Source organism: Miniopterus schreibersii (assembly GCF_964146895.1).
Source record: "Miniopterus schreibersii genome assembly, chromosome: 12".
In the NCBI taxonomy this organism is placed as follows: domain Eukaryota; kingdom Metazoa; phylum Chordata; class Mammalia; order Chiroptera; family Miniopteridae; genus Miniopterus; species Miniopterus schreibersii.
Window position 1 is genome coordinate 21188970 of NC_138112.1, and position 21565 is coordinate 21210534.

General features: G+C 49.3%; 1 protein-coding gene across 4 annotated transcripts in view; it reads right to left on the minus strand.

Annotated features, from left to right (window-relative positions):
- Window positions 1-2336: 2336 nt before the first annotated feature.
- AMOTL1 (angiomotin like 1) overlaps window positions 2337-21565 on the minus strand; it is a 139943-nt gene continuing 120714 nt past the window's right edge. For all 4 annotated transcript variants that reach the window (XM_081155582.1, XM_081155581.1, XM_081155583.1 and 1 more), the window contains 7 exons: window positions 20747-20892; window positions 17316-17465; window positions 12232-12422; window positions 7691-7816; window positions 6845-7071; window positions 3739-4014; window positions 2337-2815 (listed from right to left, as the gene is read on the minus strand). In XM_081155582.1, the coding sequence (XP_081011708.1) occupies window positions 2709-2815; window positions 3739-4014; window positions 6845-7071; window positions 7691-7816; window positions 12232-12422; window positions 17316-17465; window positions 20747-20892 (1223 nt within the window). In that variant the 3' untranslated portion in view covers window positions 2337-2708. The remainder of the gene's footprint in view (window positions 2816-3738; window positions 4015-6844; window positions 7072-7690; window positions 7817-12231; window positions 12423-17315; window positions 17466-20746; window positions 20893-21565) is intronic.

Below are 21565 nucleotides of genomic sequence, written 5' to 3' on the forward strand. Positions count from 1 at the left end.
AGCACTAAAAACCAGAGCTACTATTATTTCTTCTGAAAATCAAATGAGATAACATATTGTAAACTGCCTAGAATGCAGAGTGGGTGCTCAGGATAGGCAACCCCTTCTACACACAAGCAAGGCTTCGAGAAAGCTACGAAGATGAGGTGTCAGGGGCCCTGGCTTGGTAGGAGATCTCCCATAAAAAATTTTAAAGCTATAGGTCCCTTTTCTTATGGAAGAGTCTTAGCAGGTTAGAAGAAAAAAAAAGGTCAACAAAGCCCACAGCGCGACTGAACCATGGTGATGCCAGTGCTTGCATTCTGACAATAACACGCCTGGCAACTCGGGACGGAGGACAGTGTGCCAGCCTGGTGCCGAGTGTGCCAATGAGGGGTGCTAGAGCATGGGGACAAAGTCTGGGGGAAACCTGCCTGTGGCTCTCACTCTCAGCCACTTCTAGGGGAGACAGCCCAAGTTTGAGGTGGCCCAGACAAGGGAGGGGGTGGGGGCTGGCAGAGGCGACTTGCCTTCCTATCTGTAGATACTTTCCTTCCTTCCTGGTGCATCCCCAACATTAATTGGGGATCAAAATGTCCTTAAGAGAGTCAGTTGCCATATACTGAACCTCATCGCCCATAAAAAGTGACGAGAGCAGACACTGGAATGGGGACCCTCTGCCCCATGCAAAGCAACCCTTTCCTCACTAACGGGGCCTCGGTGCCCTCTCCCCACACACCAGGGCCTTTGGCGAGCTCCTCGCCCTCGGAGCCGCTCCGGCTTCCCAGGCTGCACCATATTCAGTGATGCTCAACCGGGGGCTGAAGGAGGCGAGAGCATGAACCACAAAGCTCAGCGCTCCCCGCAGAGCAGCTTGGTTTGTCACACTGGACAGTGGAGGCCCCTCCGGGCAAAGCACTGGTTTCCTCCTTCCCTTCCAGCCTGCATTTCTGTCATCCTCAACCTCCTCAATTTGGGGAGGCTGTACCTCCACCCAGGTTACATACTGAAGACCAGCCCTAAAATAAGCTGTCTGAGCAAAGTTTCCTGAACAGTGTTGCCTCCAGGCTTCCTGGGGTGGTCTCAGAGCCAGGGCCTGCCTTTCTTTCCTGAAGCGAGCATGAAGCAGGGGACCTAGAGTAACAGCATCCCGCTGAGCCAGGGGAGAAAGATATCAGGGCCCTGCAAGAACACCTGACCAGCTGCTCCTTTTCTGACCCAGCACCTCCTAGATTTGGAAGGAGAACCTCTTGTCTGAGGACCTGGATGGGAACTGCCACACACAGGGACACGGGACCCACCCCCTCACTCCCTCCTGACTCTTTAACATGGTATTCCTTCCCGTCTTGCTTTGGATAACTTGCCCCAAACTTAACAATGAAAAATCAGACCAAACCGTATATATACTGACCTGTTAGGTTACAAAGCAAGTTCACGACAGAGACAAACTTAACACACATGCGCTGACAGCCACAGGAATCTGCGTGCTCATCAATGGTGACCAGAGAAGTGTGCGGGCGGGGAGAGTGGAGTGGGCGATGTGCTGTGAGCCACAGACGCGAGAAAGGGCACGAGGTGCAGGGGAGGTCCTGGAGGCCACCATGTCAAGTGTCATTTGTCTCCTAGAGTGCAGTCCTGAAAGTCATACCCCACAGGGCAACGGGGAGGAAATACCAAGCTCCCTGCAAGAGCCGATGTGAGAGAGAGAAAAGCCAGGGTCATGATCCTGACACAAGCTGTCCCACTGACCGTGGGCCTTCCGCCTCTCGGAGTTTACACAGTTCGCAGGCAGAATGGGATTAGCAGCTGCAGCCCAACTGCTCCAAGTGGAGGGAGCAGCCAGGCGGCGAGCCTACGGCTTTGTCCCACTGGTCACTGTGAAACTCAGCGGGAGTGGTGACAGTTCAGATACCGCTCTAATAAATCCCAGACCTATTCTGCCGTGTCTTATTTAAAAATGGGGGGGGGGGAATGAAGGGGGAAAAAAGTAGAATTAAAGAGAATGAAGCGAAGACGGAGATGAAGTCAGAGAAGCCAGGGAGGATGAGCACCAAGATTATAACACTCCCATTCTGTTTAGAAAATACTGCGAATCCGCCAAAGCCGGGAAGCCCCGTAATCCCCTGAGAAATCCGAACCAAGCAGGTAATTAGTCCAGGATCAAATTTTAAACCCCCTGCCACCCCTCGACAGTTCATCTCATTGTCACACCCACACACGTTCACAGGACGCCCCGGGTGACACAGGTGGTATTACATCATGGCCAGACGGGCTCTCAGAGATTCTAGGAGGTTCTTCTTAAACAAAAAGATGCTAAAAGGCAAGGAGAATGGGGGTATTCCAAGGAAGATTCAGGATCAGGTTTATCTGTTTATAACCAGAAAACGGGCGTACACAGACCCTCCCCATGAGATACATTTTCTGTACAGTGAAAAATTCCATTTCCTATTTCTTCTTTGTTTCCAAACCTACATGCATTGTCTCTCTGCCACCACAGGCACTGAAAATCCATAGCGTTCTCTTCGTCTTCATTCATGTAGGTCTCCTTTTTTTTTTTTAACATTTATATAAAGTGTTTTTACTAATCTTAAATCTTTATCAGTTCAGATCATTTCTGATTTTCCTTCTACAACCTTCTCGATCAGTCTTCTCGATCGGTCTGCTCCCTTTGCCACATTCCTCGTTTGTTTGCCAATGTCCCATTACGAAATCCAACAGGGATGCCGGCGTTAGATGAGAACTTCCATCATCTCCCCGTCAGGGAACTCGGGCTTGTGCAGCGAGCTGCCGCCGCGGCCTTTGTGGTCGGGCGACTTCCCGTGGCCAGGAGAGTTCTCTGCCAAACACAAGGGAAACATCAGCAGCCTGCACCTCCAGAAGGGCGAGGGCTTTATAGGTGTCTCTAAAACGGAGCCATTTCAAACACCACCAGTGTATGTAGAAAAGGCCACATAACCTGGCCCACGGTGGAGCCAGTTACTTTCCACACATTCCCTGCCTTCCTTGGAAAAGTTCATTCCAGAAATTAAATCTCAAAAAAATGTCAATGCTGTATATACTTGCTTATTTTGTAGGGTGAAAATAAAGAACCCCCCTGAAACAGTTAATTTATGCCCCCAACAACCCCACCTTCTCAGAAGAATTCCTGAAGAGAGCTACCTCCATGACTAGGATTAGTCCCCACGACAGAGCCGAGTCTACTCTTTGCCCGGATGGGTCTGGACTCATCGTGAGCTCACTCCTCCCAAGCCAGCTTCTCTTGAATGTTTTCAGGTGACCCATCAGTGCTAGCCTGAGTGCGGTGCCAGAGTTCCCTCCTCTGCGGTTAAACCCGCCTCCTCCCTCAGCCAGGAGGCGCTCCAACCCCGAATCCTGACCCAGTAAGCACACCCCGCCGGGCTAGGTACCCCACGCCTCTGATGAACCTGGTGCTTGGCACTGTCCTCCAACCTCCTAAGGAGCATGTCTATTTCCACCCCTCGTAAGAAATAGCTGGTTACAAGGCGTACATTAGGGGGGACACTCACGTTGTGTACTCCTTTAAATGGTAATAAATTAGGAGTGTCTACATACATTTCATTCCCTAAGGCCACACACAGCCTAGGTGCATTAGGGTAACCATCATCATAAAAAACACCCCACAAAGTGACAGCTGATGGGTGACCCTGCTCCCTCCCCAGCTCAACAAAGGCTCCCCCTCTCAGGCCAGAGAGCTCTAGGGTTTTTCCTGTAGTGCAGAAGGAGACAGGAACCTCTTACCCAGCCTCTCTGCGGTCCCTTTGGCGGCCGGGTGTTTCAGGACCGGGCTGTTGGAAGGGGTCACGCTCAGCCGGCCGCGGTTGGGCAAGGAGGCCATGTTGGGCCAGAAGAGTTCGGTGCTCTTGTCCGTCTGGGTGCTGCTGTCCTTGCTGCCCGTCTTAGCGTGGGCGCTGCTGGCCGCTGTGGCGGGCACTGTGGGGGACAGCGCCGCAGCAGGTGGGGTGGGCAGTATGGGGGTGGAAGTGTGTTCGTGGTGCTCCTTCCCCAGCAGCAGCCCTGAGGGCAGAGAGACAGGTTTTTCAATGCCATTCTTTGAAACAAAACAAAACAAGACAAAACACCCTAGTCTTGGAGATCACTTCCTTCTTGACTGAGGACTGTTTTATTTATTCATTGATTCATTGACCAAATGCATTTATAAGCACTTATTATGTGCCTGATAGGTTGATAGGCACTGAGGAAATTACAAAAATGAAAAGACCTAGTCCCCTCCCTAAAAATTTATAGTTGTTTTTTAGGAGTTGTAAAGTAAACTGGTTATAATCTAATATGATAAGTAGTGGGATAAAATTATTCTAACAGCCAGTGTTGAGGGGTGGGGATTCCTGCAAGGCTTTCTAGAGCCGATGCTTGCTTTACCTAACATGGCCCGGGAGGGCTGGCCTGAGCCATGGTTGTGTGCTTAAGGAAAACTGAAGGATTCCCTGGCCCTAGACATGGTCCCACTAGCCTGCTGTGCCTCGCAACGGCCCACAATGCCACCCACTCTTGGAACTGGATGGTCTCCCTCAGGGCCAGGTTCAAACACGACCTAGTTTCCAAGCCAGAACGACACTGAGGTGTGCACTTTATTCCCTGAGACCCCTGCAGCTGAGAGCCATGGCCCCAAGAGGCAGGAAACCAGCGGGGTCCCTGGGAAGAGCCGCTCAGCCTCTTCTGGCTCCCCGCCCCAGAGCAGGCAGGCCGGGGGCAGGGAGCGTAGGGCATGCTGGCCAGGGAAGAGGCGAGCGTGACGGGCAGTGCTTTCCCTTCTCCTCAGTGTCTTCCTGTAGAGCTGGATGGGAGAGCAACTTTTTAATTTTTAAATAATGAAATACAGCACACATTCAGAAACGTGCCAGCACTCCAGAACACTGGCCTATAGAAAACGTGGTCAGAGCAATCAACTATCTATTCACGTATCTGAACCAGCCATCAATTCATAAAGTATCTTCACCGGGGCTGCTCTGAGGTGTCCATTCATAACTCAGCACAGAGCAATTCGGTTTGTCCATAGCTGTACTTCCCAGATGTAACATGTCTGCTGGTGACTTGGATATATTGTTAAAAGAAGATTTGAGTCAGTGGGAGGGGCCTGAGATCTTGCTTCTCTAACAAGGTCCCAGATGAGGCCGGTGATGCTGGTCCACAGACCACATGTTGAGCGGCCAGGCTCTTGGGCTAGGTGCTCCACGCACATCACCTCACTTTGTATTTCACAACAGTCCTATCAGACAGGCCCTGCTGTTACCCTCTGCTTTACAGACATGGAAGCGGAAGCTCAGAGAAATGAGCATCTCACAGCCAGGAAGTAGCAGAAATGGGATTCAAGCCCAGCTGTGCCTGAATTTAAGCCAACCTGTGTTCTTTCCACCTACTCAGCTGCCTGCCAAAACTCGGCACTCTGACCAGGATGTCCTTGTGGAACTAAATCACTGGCCAGTCATCCCACCCAGAGCCCCGGAGCCATCAGGAAGGTATACTCTGTCACCTCTACCTCCTTCCACAGCCCCTTACGCAGGAGTTTGGGGAAACACTGTGGGAACGATACAGTGGCCCGTGACTGTGTGCCTCTTCCTGGCCTCTCAGAGGACACCTCTCTGTTTCTGTAACAGGTGGACACCAATTACCATGACAGTAATGGAAGGGATACCAGTGCAGAGAACAGCAATTCTCCCTGCAGACCGAGTCAGCTCCCAGGCCTGGTGCATACATGCCATATGCTAGGGGACATAGGCACAGACACCAGAGCAATGGCTGCATGTCCCAAGCTGGCCTGAGCACACTTCAGACTCCTTTAGTCCTCAGGCCTGTCTGAGCACCGACTCCCAGGCCCTCTAACTGGGGTGGGGAGCTCAGTGTCCTGGGGAGGGTCTTTGATGATCCTGGCTGCTCTTTGAAGTACATTTCCTTGGAGGGTAGGGGCTGCTGAAGCAACCTGCGGAGGGACTTCAAACAGAGACTCTGGCCAGGTGCCTTGATCCCCCCAACTCTGTCAGGTTCATACTGAAAGCTCTCATCCCCTTTGGCATGAAAAAGTCAGGCTCCTCCGGGGTTCTGTGCTGACAAAAACTGGCTCTCGGCTCCAGAGATAAACAAAACACATTCCGATCCAGGGAAATGCATCAGAGGAGGGCCAGACCCTGGAGCTGCCAGAGCGCAGGGGAAGAAGTGGAGGACCTGTGTCTGGGAACGCTGCCTGCTTCCGCTCCAGACTCAGCCAGCCCTCACCCCAGGAAGCCCATTCGTGGCTAACACCACATCTGCAGAATTCTCAGACTCTGCCTGTCCAACAGCAATGCAACAAGAACCACGACCGCCAACCTCTCACGCTCGAGCTCCCTCCTTCCACAGTGCCTCCGCCCCATTAGCTCATTTTGCCCTCACCACGGCCCCAGGGACAACAGGGCAGACAGTGCCCTGCTTTTCCGGGCACAGAAGCGGAGGTAAAGCAGTCTTACAACTGGCCTGGCGCAGAGCCAAGTTCAGAGGCCTGCCGTCTATGGGCAGAACATTTTGTGTTGTAAGGGGTGGTCACCTCAACTTTCGAAAGTGATGGTAATAATTACAGGAGTCAACACATAGCCAATAGCCAACCTGGCGGTATAGCCTTTGCTTCCACATCGCTCATTTAATTTTCACAACCAAAGTATGACTGATTCTCCTCCCCATTTCACAGATGAGTAAACTGAGACTTGGAAATATTCAGTGGCATTTCTGTGTCCTATAAGGGACAAAGCCAGATGCCGGAAAAGTGTCAGGACTCTTCCCACCTGGTGAGGTTGCCTCTCAGTGCTGGTGTAGCTCTTGCTTCCCAGACCCTGGCCTGAAGGAGGCATGGGCTCACCTATGCTCCCCTTCCAGGTCCTCTCCTCCTTCTTCTCCTCAGCTAACTGGCTGCTGGTGAGAGAGGTCTGGCGGGAGTGTGTCCCGGTGGCCGCGGCAATGGATGGGACGGAGCGGGCTGGCCGCAGGCTCGAGGAGTCCGTCTTCCCGGCATCTTTCCGGGATCGCTGCTGAAGGACCTTGATCATGGCATCCTTCTCGATGATCTTGGCGTGGAGATTTTTAATGCTGTATAACAAAAGAAAACAAAACAAGTCATAATCAAACGCCATCTGGCTAGGAAAATTCAACCTGTTTTTCTCTCAGGCTGCCCCAGGGACTTGAATTATAATTCAGGGTGGAGCATAAAGTGCAGTAAAGTCTTCAAACACTTATAATCTGCAAATTGTGTAAGATGGATCTTTTGTAATAGATCAAAAGGGTGCACCTTCTCTGGCCCCTTGGGAGACTATGGGAGCTGCTGTGAACCCGAGGACATAGGTTAGACTGACTGTGGCTCCCAGCAGGGGCTCAGGGGCCAGCTCAGAGGGTCTGGGATCCCTGGCTATTGGGGGAAAGCAGAAGGAAGCATGGGAACTCTGAAGCCTCACACAGGGCCAGCCTTCCATGGAAGTCAATTTCCTGATTTTCTGGGAAAATCAATTAAAACATGAACAGGCTTTCTGGGAGAAGATAATTTCCCCCTGAAGGCCAAACATGAGAATCAGAAAACACTCGAGATCTTTTCAAACTTGGAGAGTAACTCGCTGAGCAGGGAGGGGCTGGAGTGTGAGCGCAATGGGGTCTCGAGGCGCCTGGCCAGGGTGGGGGGCGAGGTGTCGTGGTCGCACACACTGCTGTTCCTTACGTGTATTCCATGTCCTGACACCTCCTGGTGGCCTGCACCACCTCCTCCTCCTCCTGCCAGATGTGGGCCTCCAGCGAGCCCTCGCCATAGCTGCCGTTCCTCGAGTGGTTGATGATCGTGGTGTCCCTGGCAACACAGGACACACACAGAATGGTGTGAATGCTCACTGGGAGGCGTTCGAGGTCGCCACACTAAAAATATCCCTGCACAACTCCTTCACCCACCATCCCTCCTGAACCCTGGCCAATTCTCTCCCTCAACTTGATAGAATCAAGACAGTATCTAAGGTAAACAAAATAAAATCCCAAAGTAACAATTCCCTGCGCCTTCTACCAATGACACTGTATATTAAAGTATGTGGCATGCCATGACTATGGACACTGTGCACCTGCTGACACGTGGATACTATTACTACATTTGTTAGTGTTTGTCTTTCATATTTACTCACCCTTTCTGACTTTCTCAATCAGAGTGGAAGTTTTATTTCTGCTACTCACTCACGCAGCAGCTATTTCAGTATTTTATAGTAAAATGGAGGCGCCGTAAATACTTAAAACTGATACTGGTCCTCTTGGATGGAGAGACTCAAGCTGAAAGCTCCCATCATGTTTGCATTCTAGCTCCCTTCTTGTTTTACGGGCCCTGCCTGGGATTCAGGCCTGCTTGGTGTGACAATCACGCTGGGAGCACAGCAGAGAGATGAAGACGACATACACCCTGTCCTTGGAAAGTCCAGTCCAGGGGTGGAGTAAGGGGAGGGACAGACCCAGGGAGATTAAAGTGCGGTGGAACTGCAAGCAGGTGTCTGATGGAAAACAACTGGTCAAAGAGAACTCTTCCTGCCGCTGGTTTCGGCAATTTAATCACGTCTAGTTAACGATGGCTGGTAAAATGAGATAACTGCGCCATCTAAGTGACTGAAGTATATATTAGGCTGGAAGGAGCAATGATGTCTCTGATCAGTGAATACTAAATTAGTAAGAAATGGCCCTAGCCAGGTGGCTCAGTACACCAAAAGGTTATGGGTTCGATTCCCGGTGAGGGCACGTACAGAAAGCAACTGATTCTCACATCCATGTTTCTCTCTCCCCCTTCCTCTCTTTCTAAAAATAATAAAAACATAGCCCAGCCAGAGTATCTCAGTTGGCTGAACATTATCTTGTGCACCAAAAGGTTGTTGGTTCAATTCCCTCGGTCAGGGCACACAAGGAAGGCAACCAATTGGCGTTTCTCACATCAATGTTTCTCTCTCCCTCCATCTCCCACCCTCCTTCTCTTTCTCTCTCTCTCTCCCCCTTCCTTTCTCTAAGCATGTTCTCGAGTAAGGATTTAAAAAAAATGCTACTTCTTAAAAAAAACAAAACAAAAAATAAAAACATTCTCAGGTGAAGATTAAAAAAATTAATTAATAAGAAATTGTCTAGCTAAATACTTAATATTTCAATGCTACAGTCATATTTAAAATCTTACAGCTCTTTTCTAGAATACTCAAAACAAGCAAAAAAAGAGCCCCTTCTTTTATCTTTTTTAACAACAGCTATCAGTGAATGAGTGCTTCTTCCAGGCGGGACTGGGTAAAGCACATCACCCTGGCTTCTCATTTAGTCTCACAGAAACTTATATGGCAGCTGTTATCTTCCTCACTTTGCAGGAGGCTTTGCAAGAACACCCAGTGAGCGAAGGTGGAAATGAATTCAAACCCACATATTCATTAACTCCCCAATGTCCATGCCCTTGACCATCACTGCATACTCCAGAGGTTTCCTGCGTTTTTATAAGAAGGCCTTGGCAAAGATGCACGTAGATGAAAGAAACCAACAAAGAGGGCATCCGTGAGAAAGTGGCTTACGTGCAAACTGTGGCTGAAAATTACTCATAAAGTCCAATAATGTCGAAAACAGGCAAAATGCTTTAAACATGCTGGCAAAAATGTAAATTCACTCTATGGTGCACACACAAAAAAAAAATCAACACAGGAATTAGTGGCTGGAGAAACATTTTCAACCAATTTACTTTTGGGGAATTCACGCAGATCCAGAAACAAACTCAAAAGTTCATGTTTACACTGCCAAGTAAGGGCAGCAGGCACAACTAGACAAAAACAACTGAGGAGGAAAATACGAAAGGCTCTCAAAAAACTATTACATTGCTTTGAAATCTGTAAAAAGTTTCAAAACCATAAAAAATAGGCCCAACCTCTCAAAATTCTGATCAAAATGGCAAAATCAGTTGGTATATAAAAACCACTTTCTTTGTTTAAAAAGCATTGCTTATAAATGTGAAGTATTCATCAGTGGCTGAAAAGACACAGAGCTAATGACTGGGAATACGCCTTTTCACCAATGCGTGTGCAGTCATTTAGCATCTAGACAAGAGTTCAGAATTTTGACATTTCTCAAAAATCTTCCTTTCAACAGAAAAGCAATGCTGAAATTACAGAGGTTTTCTTTGAAAAGAACACTAAGATTGGAGCTACAAACCTGATTTTTCTCGAGACTGTGGGAAGGAGTGGTCAGTAATGGGGAGGGTAGTTTTCCACAGAATTATTAGATGCTCAATAACACATGTGGAAGCAAAAAAGGGGGGAAGGGAGGAGTGGTGGAGACGCCCTCGTTCCATCTGCCCTGTTCTCTGAGGGCAGAGACGTTCGCCCTGGCACGAAGCATAACCAACAAGGCTGGGCGAGTGCAGTGAGTGGCTGACGGCGTCTGGGTTGTCTGGTTCTACTCCTACCCCCACCGCCCCCCTCATGCTTCCCCCATAGAGGTCTCACGCCTCAGACCTGTTCATTCCCCCTACTTCTGATTTTACGTTCCAGTCCCATTCGTCCTCTCAGGGCCCAGGGCCCCAAACATGCATCTACTCCGATAAATCGATAGTTGCTGAGACAACAGTGACACACAGAGAGAGGCCCCTGGGTCGTGCTTTTAAAGTAACGTGTTTATATTGCTTGCTATTGGGCTTTTGTGTCCTCAGTCAGTGGAAAGGGGGCTGGTTCTCTGTTTGCAACCAGCCAAGAATTACAATTTCCACTTCATAAACACTAATTTGTGAATGAAGTGAGTGACATTCAGAAAGGGGTTTTGCAGAATCATACATCTACCGTCGGTAAAAGCTGAGGGAGCCTTGAATGTGTGGGGGTCCTGCCTCCCTCTGCAGTGTTCTCGCCATTAAAAAATCACAGGGCGTCACTGTCAGCCATGCCCTGGACCAAAGACGGCAAAGGCGGCCCCATCCCCTTGTAAAACTTTAGGAAGGTTCATTCTCTTCCTCAGGATAGAGAGGTGACTTACTTATTACCTTACGAAGCGAACAGCTGAAAAGAAAAACATTCCAATTACGTAAACATCAAGAAATATTTCCAAGAGCTGCTATGTTCTAATGCATACGGTACAAAGACTGAACTGGAGGCTGCAAGCTCCTCCAACTCTCACATCACGACGGCAGCTTTGACACCCAGGACACGTCTCAAATGTCCACTCCCAGTCCCGGAGGCTCGCTCGGATGGGATACAGTGGGTGGTTTCCCCTCAGAGCGCAGGCGTGCATAAACAACACTCGAGCACTAGAAAATGACCCCCGAGTGGCCACTCTCCACGGGAGTCCGCAGGTCTCTCCAGCTGCGAGCGTGCCTGGCACCCAGCGGAGGCATCTGTGCCCAGGTGGGTGGCACTGCTCTCTCCCCAAGTCCTGGAGGCAACGCGTGAGCATACTGCTGGCGATTCTTCTCTACTTGAGTAAGTAACATGAGCGCCCGCGGATGGCTTACGAAGTATGCCCCCCACCCCCATGGGCCTCTCTTCCTTGTTAAAGAAGAAATAACATCCCAAGGAAACATGGGACTGCCTAGCCTAGTTTCATGGATGCACCTTTGAAATTGAGGATCGCCTCCAAACGGACTGACCCTAAATTTTAGTGAATCCCAAACAGCTCCGAATAGAATGCCCCATATAACTTATGGGCACAGAGCACGCTGGTGGGAGGTGGGGTGCGGGCTGAGCGGCAGGGAGACACGGCTGGGAGGACGCGTGGCCGCTCCAGCCGTGCGGAGACCCCGCGTGCAGCTGAGCCCGGCAATCAGCTACCTGCTCACTCGGACGAGAGGAGAGCTTCGCGCAACTATTTTGTGAATTACTGAACATTGAGTCAATTTTGACAGTAAGAGTAAGGTTGCCCATCTACAAAAAGGAAAGAAAGCGACAGAAGTCACAACAGACAGCCGCGGAAAACAATTTCAAACCAGCTGGAATCAGGCTTGCAGCCGGGCAAATGTCACTTTGCCGCGCAGCCCCGCCACCTACTAGCAGTGCGGCTTGGAACAGAGCGCTGCAGGCCTCTGGGCCTCCTTTCTTCACCTGCGAAATGGGGACAGCGGTTCCTCCTCTCAGGGCCGTGAGGGGTAACTTTTCTCCTGGTCTGGCCCACGTTGCACACCCGCTGTGGAAGACTCCGCACTGAGGACCACGCGGCACTGCGCTTGTGCGGGTGCACTTGCTACAGGACCGAACGGAGCCCCCGCGTGGGACTCGGGGCTGGCCTCACCTCTCGGCGGCGGCGGTGGCTGCGGCGTTCATGGCAAAGTGCCGGATGGTGCTCTCCTCCAGATACTTCTGCTCCCACTTGGTCATGTCGGCCTCCAGGGCCAGGATGCGCTCCTCTTTCTCCCTCACGAGCTCCATGAGGGCCGGGGCGTTGTATTCCGGCATGCTGGTCGGGGGGCCATTTCCATGTTTCTGGAGAAGCAGGAGAGATGACACCTTGATGCTGAACCGGGCTATGACGTAGGCCACATAAACCCTGTCTGCAGGGTCGCCCACGTGGAGCACATGGGGCTCACCCAGACCCTCACACGCATTAGGGTCACCCTCCTGCTCCCTCCTCAGTACCGATGACCAAACTTAGCAGATCCTAACACCAGGCTACCCCACCTGCCAAATTCCTCTGTCTCGTTTACTTGTCATGTAGCTTTATAATATAAATAGATAATATTGTCCCAATTTTACAGATGTGAAAACTAAGCTTCTGAGAGGTTAAATGAATTGCTCCATGTCTCTGAGCTAATCAGCAGTTGGGTCAAGATTCAAACCCTGGTCTGTCTGTCCACACAGCTCTGCATGACAAGAAGTGGCTTGTCCAATGTCCTGCAGTTAATTTATACCAAAAGCAAGAATGGGAACTAAGTCTTGGCCTTCCGGTCTAGGGTACTTTCTCCAGAGTTGACAAAAGTGATATCAACTGTTTGTTTCCCCAAGACTAGAGATAAAAATGTAAAGGCCCAGGAATTGGGAGCGAGAAACCCTAAGATTCGTGCTCTCCCGGCTGCAGTGCTCTCACCTGGGAAACATAGAAATGAATACCTGCCCCATTTAGAAGCCTGAAAATCAAGTAAGATAATGCATATGAAAGCACCTAATAAACTTTAAAGGGCCAAGCAAAGTAGAGTGCTACTAGAAATCCTCTGATGCAAGCCCAGGCCTTTCTTTTTGCCTAGGTCTGTAAGACAGGAAATAAAGCGGCTGTCTTATCTGGACTGCTCACCAGTGGAGGACATTCACATTTCAGATCATTCCCTTTTAACTCAGGCATGCTATTTCCTCTAAACAGCATGATTAGGAGGACTATGGGGTTTGAAGAGGTTCTGACTTCAGGGAGAATGACTCCATCCCGGCTGTTCTACATCCCTCATGGTTCTCAGGGATCACAAATTTTAAATGCACAGCTGGCTGCAAGGTGAGGGGTGCCTGAACGCTTTACCCTGAACCACACGACCTACCTAGGACAAGAGCTGGGCGTTGAGCTGCCCTGATGGAATCTAATCCTACCAGAGAAAAAAGAGCAAATGGGCCCTTGGGCTTTTGTAAACCACATATTTGCATTCAATTTTTTAAAGCTACAAATACAAATTATTCTAGGATCTTGCCAGTGACCAACATTTAATCGAGAATAGAGCGAAGGCACGCACCTGTCCTCACTGACCTACACAGGAAGTCACTGACTCCCCTCTAGCCAGCACCTGGCCTTGGACAGGAGGAGGTCAAGTCCAGCAAGATGAGAAGCTCCCCTGTTCTCAGAAATGGTCCCAGAAAAAGATCCCACAGCCTTGCTAAGCTGCCATCCAAGCTGGTCAGTTTCTATCTAAAGCCTAATGTTGCCATCTCAGCTGGCTTATTTCTGCAGAATACTTTTGACCTCACATGAGATCACAGCAATTCTTCATAGAGCACCTAGTTCAGGTCATTAGGAGTTATTAAACAAAAGTTTGAATTTCAACACTTAAGCATGCAGAGATAGCACAGTCTATTGGGTAAGCATGCGGGCTAGAAAAATGGACCGAGGCCAGGCAGGCTAGCTTCTGCGGCCCATTCAGTTGGTCAACAAATATTTACTGAGCATGTACCATATGCTGGGGATACCACAGTGAACATACTTCTGTCACCTTTTTCTCAGTGGGACTGGAAACTCTGGAGAAACGGAGGCATCTGGGAGAGGGTACCAAGGATGCCCAAGGTCTTCAAGTGACTCTGAAGGTCATGATGATGATGATAAGAATGGCAATGATAGTTACTCCTCCTTAATCCATCGCTAGGTGCCAGGCCCCGTGTAAGCACTGTGCAGATTTTCTCATTAGTAGCTACAAGGTCAGTGTAATTTATTTGTCCCATTGCAGAGACAAGGAAGTGGAGGCTCAGAAAGCGTATCTACCTAAGGGCACTTTTCTAGTAGGAGGGGAGGGCAGGAGTCAACTTGGTCAGTCTAACCCTAGAGTCATGCTGGAATCAATTCACAATTCCAGGCCACTCTGCTCACCTCCAGTCTACCCACCTTCTGGAAGGTCCCAGAGCACCTCACAGGAATAACTGCAGCTCACTTGGGGGCTCTGTGTTGTTAAACATTTGGGTGGAGAAATTAACCTGTATCCTGTCATCAGTCTAAGGGCACAGACCCTGTGTGGGTGTTGATTTGGTAAGTGCTCTGAGCTACTCTCTCAAAGGTCCCCATGGGCAGTGGCTTTGTTGAGGGGGTATGTGACTTTTCTACAGGGATCAAATAAACGTTTGCCTTGGCAGCACAGGGGTGAGGAACAGGGTTCAGGTGAGCTGGTCACATCCAGGCAGGCAGGCATATGCATGAGCTGCTGCAGAGTGAATGAGCAGGAAGCTGGTCAGAGAGGCACCTGGGTACCTTTCCCAGAGAGGCTGAGTATCTCTACTGACCCCATGCTCTAGAGTGGGCTAGAGTGGACTCCAGGCATCTCCGCTGAGGGCCAGCAGGCCTGCGCTCACCACACTGTCCACAGGACCCAAGCAGGAGTAAGACCAAACTTTATAGTATATACCACATGGAACTAGTTAGAAACTCAAGGTTTGGGGGTGAATTTATTTGTAATAAAATTTTTACCTTTCTTGGTTAAAGAATAATGTATACTCACAGGCAAAATAACAGAGGTATTAAAGGAAATAAAAAATAATACATGCTCACTTAACATCATAATATTATTTTTTAAGAGAGGCCGAGTTAAACAAAGTTCTCCCTCTCTTTGGTCTCATGTCAGCCTTAAACAGCTGGGGGTCTGCTATCAGCCCCCAAAACTAAATCCAAAATGCAAGCTGAGTAATTTCCCTGGAGAGCCTCAATTCTGTTATCTTTTTTTTTTTTTAAATCCTTAGTGGAGGATATTTTTTCCATTGCTTTTCAAAGAGAGTGGTGGGGTGCGGGGAAAGAAACATCAATGTGAGAGAGACACATGGATTGGTTGCCTCCTGCATGCGCCCTGACCGGGGCTGGGGATCAAGCCTGCAACCCAGCTATGTGCCCTTGACCAGAATCAAACCCAAGACCCTTTAGTCCGTGGGCTGATGCTTCAACCACTGACCCAAACCAGCTAGGGCAAGCCTCAATTCTGAAACCTCTGCCCCCCACAGGTGCGCCTAAATCCGCCTGCCACCTTTACACACAGCAGGAATGTATCTCTACCGGTCTGAGGAAACGATGGGCATGAGTGTGCAGGGCTGTGTGTGCACACTGTGAATGGTCCTCTGTGGCAAGAGATATTTGCCAAATCATTCTAACTTCACATTTCTCCTTGGAACACAAGGAAACAGGGTTGAGTCTGGCTTCACAGCACTCAAAATAGAAGGCCCCAGGGTGTGGGGGACACAGTAACTGGAAGCAACCATTCTTTTCTGCTTCAAGATGTGCCTGTTTTGTCAGTCAAAGATTCATAAGTGTCATCGGTGCCAGCGAGGTCCCCGCACCAGAGAAGCCTGCCCTCCAGCTGGGGAGGCTCCGATCACAGTAACTGCACAACAGAGACCAGCTGAAGGGCAGCCCACAGTGCCAGGGAATGTGGCACAGGGTGGAAGAAACAGAAGTCCAGAGAGAGACTCGCCCTTCCCTACGAGCCAACAACTAAGCCAAGATGGTGGGCGGCCGGGTGGGTTTCCTTATGCTCTGGGCAATCTCACTGACACCTCCTCCAGCCAAGTACACACACCCAGGGCGCCTGCCATGAGAAAGGGCTGGGCTGGCCCGAGCATACGCTTTCAAGTGTTTTCAAGTGTCTCAACCACAACCACTGTGCCCTATCCAGTAGATAATTCCATGGAGCCGTCTTGCATTCCCCTGGTTCCCAACTTAAGGCACACCCTTCATCAGCTGCAGGGAGGGCTTTGCCCACCACACTGGCCGACGATACACCAGCCGGGGCGCTCTCTGGAGCCTTGAGTCTGCCCGGTCTGTGTGGATCCCAGTCCAGCCACAGAGCTGTCCTGCAGGACTTGTCCCTTTGCTGAGGCACATGGACCCTGGGCTGGGTGTTCTACTCTGAGCTTATTCATAGCTGAGTTATATTAATAGCTGTTGCCAGGATAAAGAAGGTGAGGCAGAAGGATTAGGAGCTTATGGCCAATATTATACTCCGGGGATAGTCCTGAACCCCTTCCTTTCCTTTACCTCTGAACACACACTGATGATCAGTCCTACTAGTCTCACCCTCTGCTAGCTCCCCCGAGGATTCCCATGTCACTACACCCTGGGTGACACCAAGAGCCTTCAGGCCAGCCTCCCTCACGTCACCATCTGCCTCTCCAGACCCTCCCGACACCACCAGAGGGCTCTTTGCCCAATCCTTTGGACATATTCCTCTCCAGCTTAAAAACTCCCAGTCACTGGCTCTGCTGATTAAAGGAAGAAGTCTAGTCTCTCCACCTGACCAAACGCCTTCCACAGCCGGCCATCCCCTCCTCGCCAGTGCCTCACTGGGCGTTGTGCCCCGCTAGCTGCACCCAGCTGGCCCGAACCCGCCCCGCCCGGTCATGCCGCTCTCCTATACACGCCTTCCCTCCGCCTCTGCTGCTCTTCCCCGGAACCCCCAACACACTCATCTTTCAAAGTCCAACTCAAATGTCCTCCTCTGTGAAGCTGTCTAAGGCCACATTCCCCGATGCCCAGCCCCCAGGGGTCACCACTCTCTGTGATGACGTCTGTCACTCCAGTGAGCGGACTGCCCGGCTCCTCCATGGCCGCTGTTGGTTCACTAGGACGGGGAGTTCTCTGCCTCAGCACCCTCAGCGCAGAGCAGAGGCTCGTGTGCATCCGGCTGTCTGTCGGACTCCCCAGCCCCTCACCTGCTGCGTTCTCAGAGCGTCCAGCTCTCTCTCCAGCCAGGTCCGAAGTCTCCGCTCCATCTGCTCTCGCTTCTCACACGCGGACTGCAGCTGGGTCAGGGCCTGCTGCAGCTTCTCCACCTTCTCCACGTAGGCTTGCTTCTCCCGCAGCTGGGCAGGGGAAAGAAGGGGCACGGAGCTCAGACCAGCGATTCTCAACATGGGGGTGGGGTAGGGCTCAGATTGCCTGGGGGCTGGACTTAAACTACCAGCGCTGTACCCGCCCCACTCCTGTCCATGTGCTGGGACAGAAAAGGGTTAGACGCGGCCACCAATTATACCTAACGCGACTGGGATGCTTGGAACTGAAGATCCTACTGGGGCGCCTGACTTCAGTTATTTGTACAGCTCTGAGCTCAATCCTTGGTTCCTGCTTAGTAATCAGAGCATTTGCTGGCATTGGAAATGGGGTTAAGAGTTTTTAATGTTATGAGGAAATGTTTATTCTATACTGTTAACTGAAAAATTCAAAATAAAAACTTATATACATTATCACAACTCTAACTATGAAGGAAAAAAGGCTGAGGAAATACTTAAAAGCATTAGCCATGTTTATCTGTGTGGCTGAATAGTCACTTCTCATCTTCTTTATTCTCTTCTTTATTTTTCAAATTTTCCATAATAATTATAAATTACTATTATAATAGAGAATTCTGTGTGTGTTTATATGCACGTGTGCCCATGTACATGTATGTGTGAATAGATATAAAATTTTCTTACTCTAGATATTTGTACAATAACTTTCTTCTAAAGGTCTTAGCCTTTATAGACAAGTAGCTGACAGCCCTGAAGAGGCAGGAAGGGCATAATGAACTCAACACAATCACCGAGGAGATGGGAATTTGGTAAAAATGATTTATGGAAATGTCACATCCAGTATCGATCGAGAATTCTGAGGAACAACTTCAAAAACCTCACACTTTGTGTCTTCCAGTTAAGAGTCTGGGCCAAGATCATGAATCCTGCGCACGGTTCTAACTTTCTGGGAACTGGGTGGTGCCAAAAATCAGGCTGAGGCACTTATAGGTCCTGAGTGAGAAGACGCCAGATGCCATTTCCTGTCATTCAGTATCTGGGTGTGCAAATGCCTTGCAGGTGACTCAGATCCTGGGTTCAACCTGTGACTGCACTGGCAGGTTGGAGCATGCTGGTGATTTAAGAGCTCGCTGTGAAGTGGGTTCTGACTTAGCAGGCTGCACTGCCATGAGCTACGCCTACATCCCAGCCAACACCACTGGAATAAGTGGAGGTGCTTCTTATCTTTCAAGGAGGGGGTGGTGGAAAAAACGGCAACTTTATACCTTCTTGGAATCAATTTTCACCTGGCCCTTTCATTCATTGTGCTTTGGATTGCTTGATTCAGTTTAATAGGCACGTGAGGACCTACTAATGCAGGTTCTTGTTCTAAACACCTCACCTGATCAGATATTTTGTGAGTACCATTTATGTACTAATTATCATGTCCTAGACTGTGTGCAATTTTCTAAGTCTGTAGGCGCTAGAAGTGTTTTGGTCCCTGTTGGGCAGAGTGCACTGTGTGTCCTCAATGCCTGGAATCCAGTAGGTACTCAATAAATACTTGTTAAATGAATGAATGAATTTTATCCCTAATCAACTGCAAGATTCTTGAAGGCATGGGTCTCTCTCATTTAACTTTATGTCAGTCTTAAGTCTAGCTAGGAGTATATTATGATGAAGATGATTAATAATAACAATGATATCAGCCAACATTTTTGAAGCACCACCATGCCAAGCTTTGTGCTTTATATGTAGTATCTCATTTAAACCTCCCAATAATAGTACACGGCAAACTCTTTTATTGTCTCCATTTAAGAGATGAGGAAACTGAGGACGAAAGAGGTTAAGTGACTACTCAAGGTTACACAGTTGATACAGCTGTCCTGGGGGTCACAATTCTAACTCAGTGCAAGCTCCTGACCATCATGGGAAGTTACGGTAAGTACACAGCAGGAGCCATCTGGACTGAATCAGGCCCTTCAAAAGGAACCTTAATAAGAACAAGGAGTGCGACTGGAAGCCAGACACATGAGACATTTGGAGAGGCTACACACAAAGACCGTATACAAACATAACAACAAGAAAAGATCCACAGTGGTGATCATAAAAAGAGCCTATCTCCAAGGATTTCACAGCTATTCCTTTCATAGAAATATTAAAACAAAAAGATTAAAAAATTTATAACTTTCCTTCATTCCACACATGGAGAAGGAGCCTTAATAAGTTATTTCAATTATAACAATAATAAGGGGTCCTGGCCTCAAAGCAGACCCCCTGTCCTTCAGCGACTAAGGTCGCTTTCTGTGGCAAATGTTTTCCTATTTAATGAGTTCCTCAGTGGTGACAAGGATACTCTGGGGCTGTTGCCCTGAGACTGCTGATGCTAGCATTAAAATTGTGGTTTCCACATAGGACTTAAGGGGTTGAAAAGGCTTCTAATGGACAAGACCCTTGTAGACTTAACAATCTTCCCCTTTAGCTGCTTTAACCTTGAAGTGGAAGTTTGCTGAGACACTGGGTTATCTGGCAACAGGAGATGTTTTCTGAAGGAATAGCTTTTTATTTTCAACAGCAGCAGCAACAATTGGGTTAATAACAGCACTGTTTTCAACATGTCAGGCACCAAGCGAAGTACTTCGTGTAGACTCCCTGGGTCATGCGTCTTCCAGACTTGGGGCTTCTACTTTCCACAATGGCTCCTGCCTACCCGGGCAGACCTCTCCTCCTTCTCTGACACTGTCTACAGCCTGAATCCCCTAGCTCGGACCTCAGAAGTGATCATTCTACTTCCACAGTCAGGCTTAAAGGAAAAGTCTACCTCACAAAACAATTTAAGGGTTAATCTCATCAGAAACTACTACATCCATATGCTTAAGTGGGATCAAACTTTCCTGGATTTGGGGGTCGGGGAGAGTCATTGCATGGCCAACTTATGAAAACTGGAGACAGGCTTACTGTGGCATCCACCCCCATCAGAGGACTTTTGCCTTTTTTAATGCAATCGAGTCCAGTCCAAAAGCAGAGCAATTGAATTATTTAAAAAAAAAAGTCCCTTTTCTGTACAGCCACTGGTGGTTTCCAGCCCTTCCATTTATTTCCAGCCCTGGACACCTGCCAACCCATGGGCTGCCAGTGGTGTCTGAGGCTGAGGGAGCTCTCTGCTGATGGTATTCACGTACGCCTTTCGTGCTTTGCCTGGCTCTGGGTTGGATCAGCTCTGTTTTTATTCATTTTTATTTGGGAGGTCTCTTATATCCCTCCCCCGACTCAACTCCTTGGAGTTGGCTTTGGTTGAAGATGCTTGGTTAGAAAATGGAAATGGAGGCCCTCGGGGCTCTGCCACCTACCCCCCCAGCCCTCTCACCCCATCTCACCTCCTCTTCCAGCTTGATGACCCTGGCCTGGGCGTTGCTCAGGGCCTGGTCGAGGATTTCAATGTGTCTCCGGTGGTCCTCACTTGCAGTCCTCACTGCCGCTAACTCCATTTCTAACTTCTCCTTTTCCTTCAAGAACTCTTTGTCTAAAAGGGAGACAAGAACAAAACTACATCTATCAGAAAGTGGTCCCCCTCTGGGCAAACTGCCAGTCTACATCTGGCAAAGATTAAAAATAAGAAGCATGAAAAGAGAGGGTCGAATTACTGCTTTTGCTCCCTCTTAATAGTTGTGGTGCATGAGGTAAGGATTTTCTCAAAAAGCACTGTTAACTCTAGATACACGCAGTTCCAGAGACGAACCAGTGACCCCATATTCCCCCCAAACTCGCTTCTGTACAACATTCACGCTAAGGCTGCAAGTTAACTTTTTACTTCTGATTTCATTTTATGCTTACAACCTCCCCTTGTTCCCATCTTCCAAACCAGTGATGAGAGGGTGGGAAATACTAACAACAGTGCTAATATTCCCATTCACAGAAAAATAAACCAAGGTCCAGAAGTTTAAGCTCTTGGTCTGAGGCCAGGCAGCAGAAGGGAGCTTCCACCCAGGCCTCCCATCTCTGGCTGGATCCCCTTCCCGTAGGACCTGGCCCCACATGTTCTCTTACTTCTGTTTAAGAAAGAAAAGGGGCATTGCTTTGGATTTAGGAAAACGGCTTTCCTCTCACTGACGATGTAACTGATGGTGATCTTGTCTGCATGTGGGAGCAAAGGCTGCCTGCCCTGTGCTCAGCACGTCCACCCACCTTCCCATAGA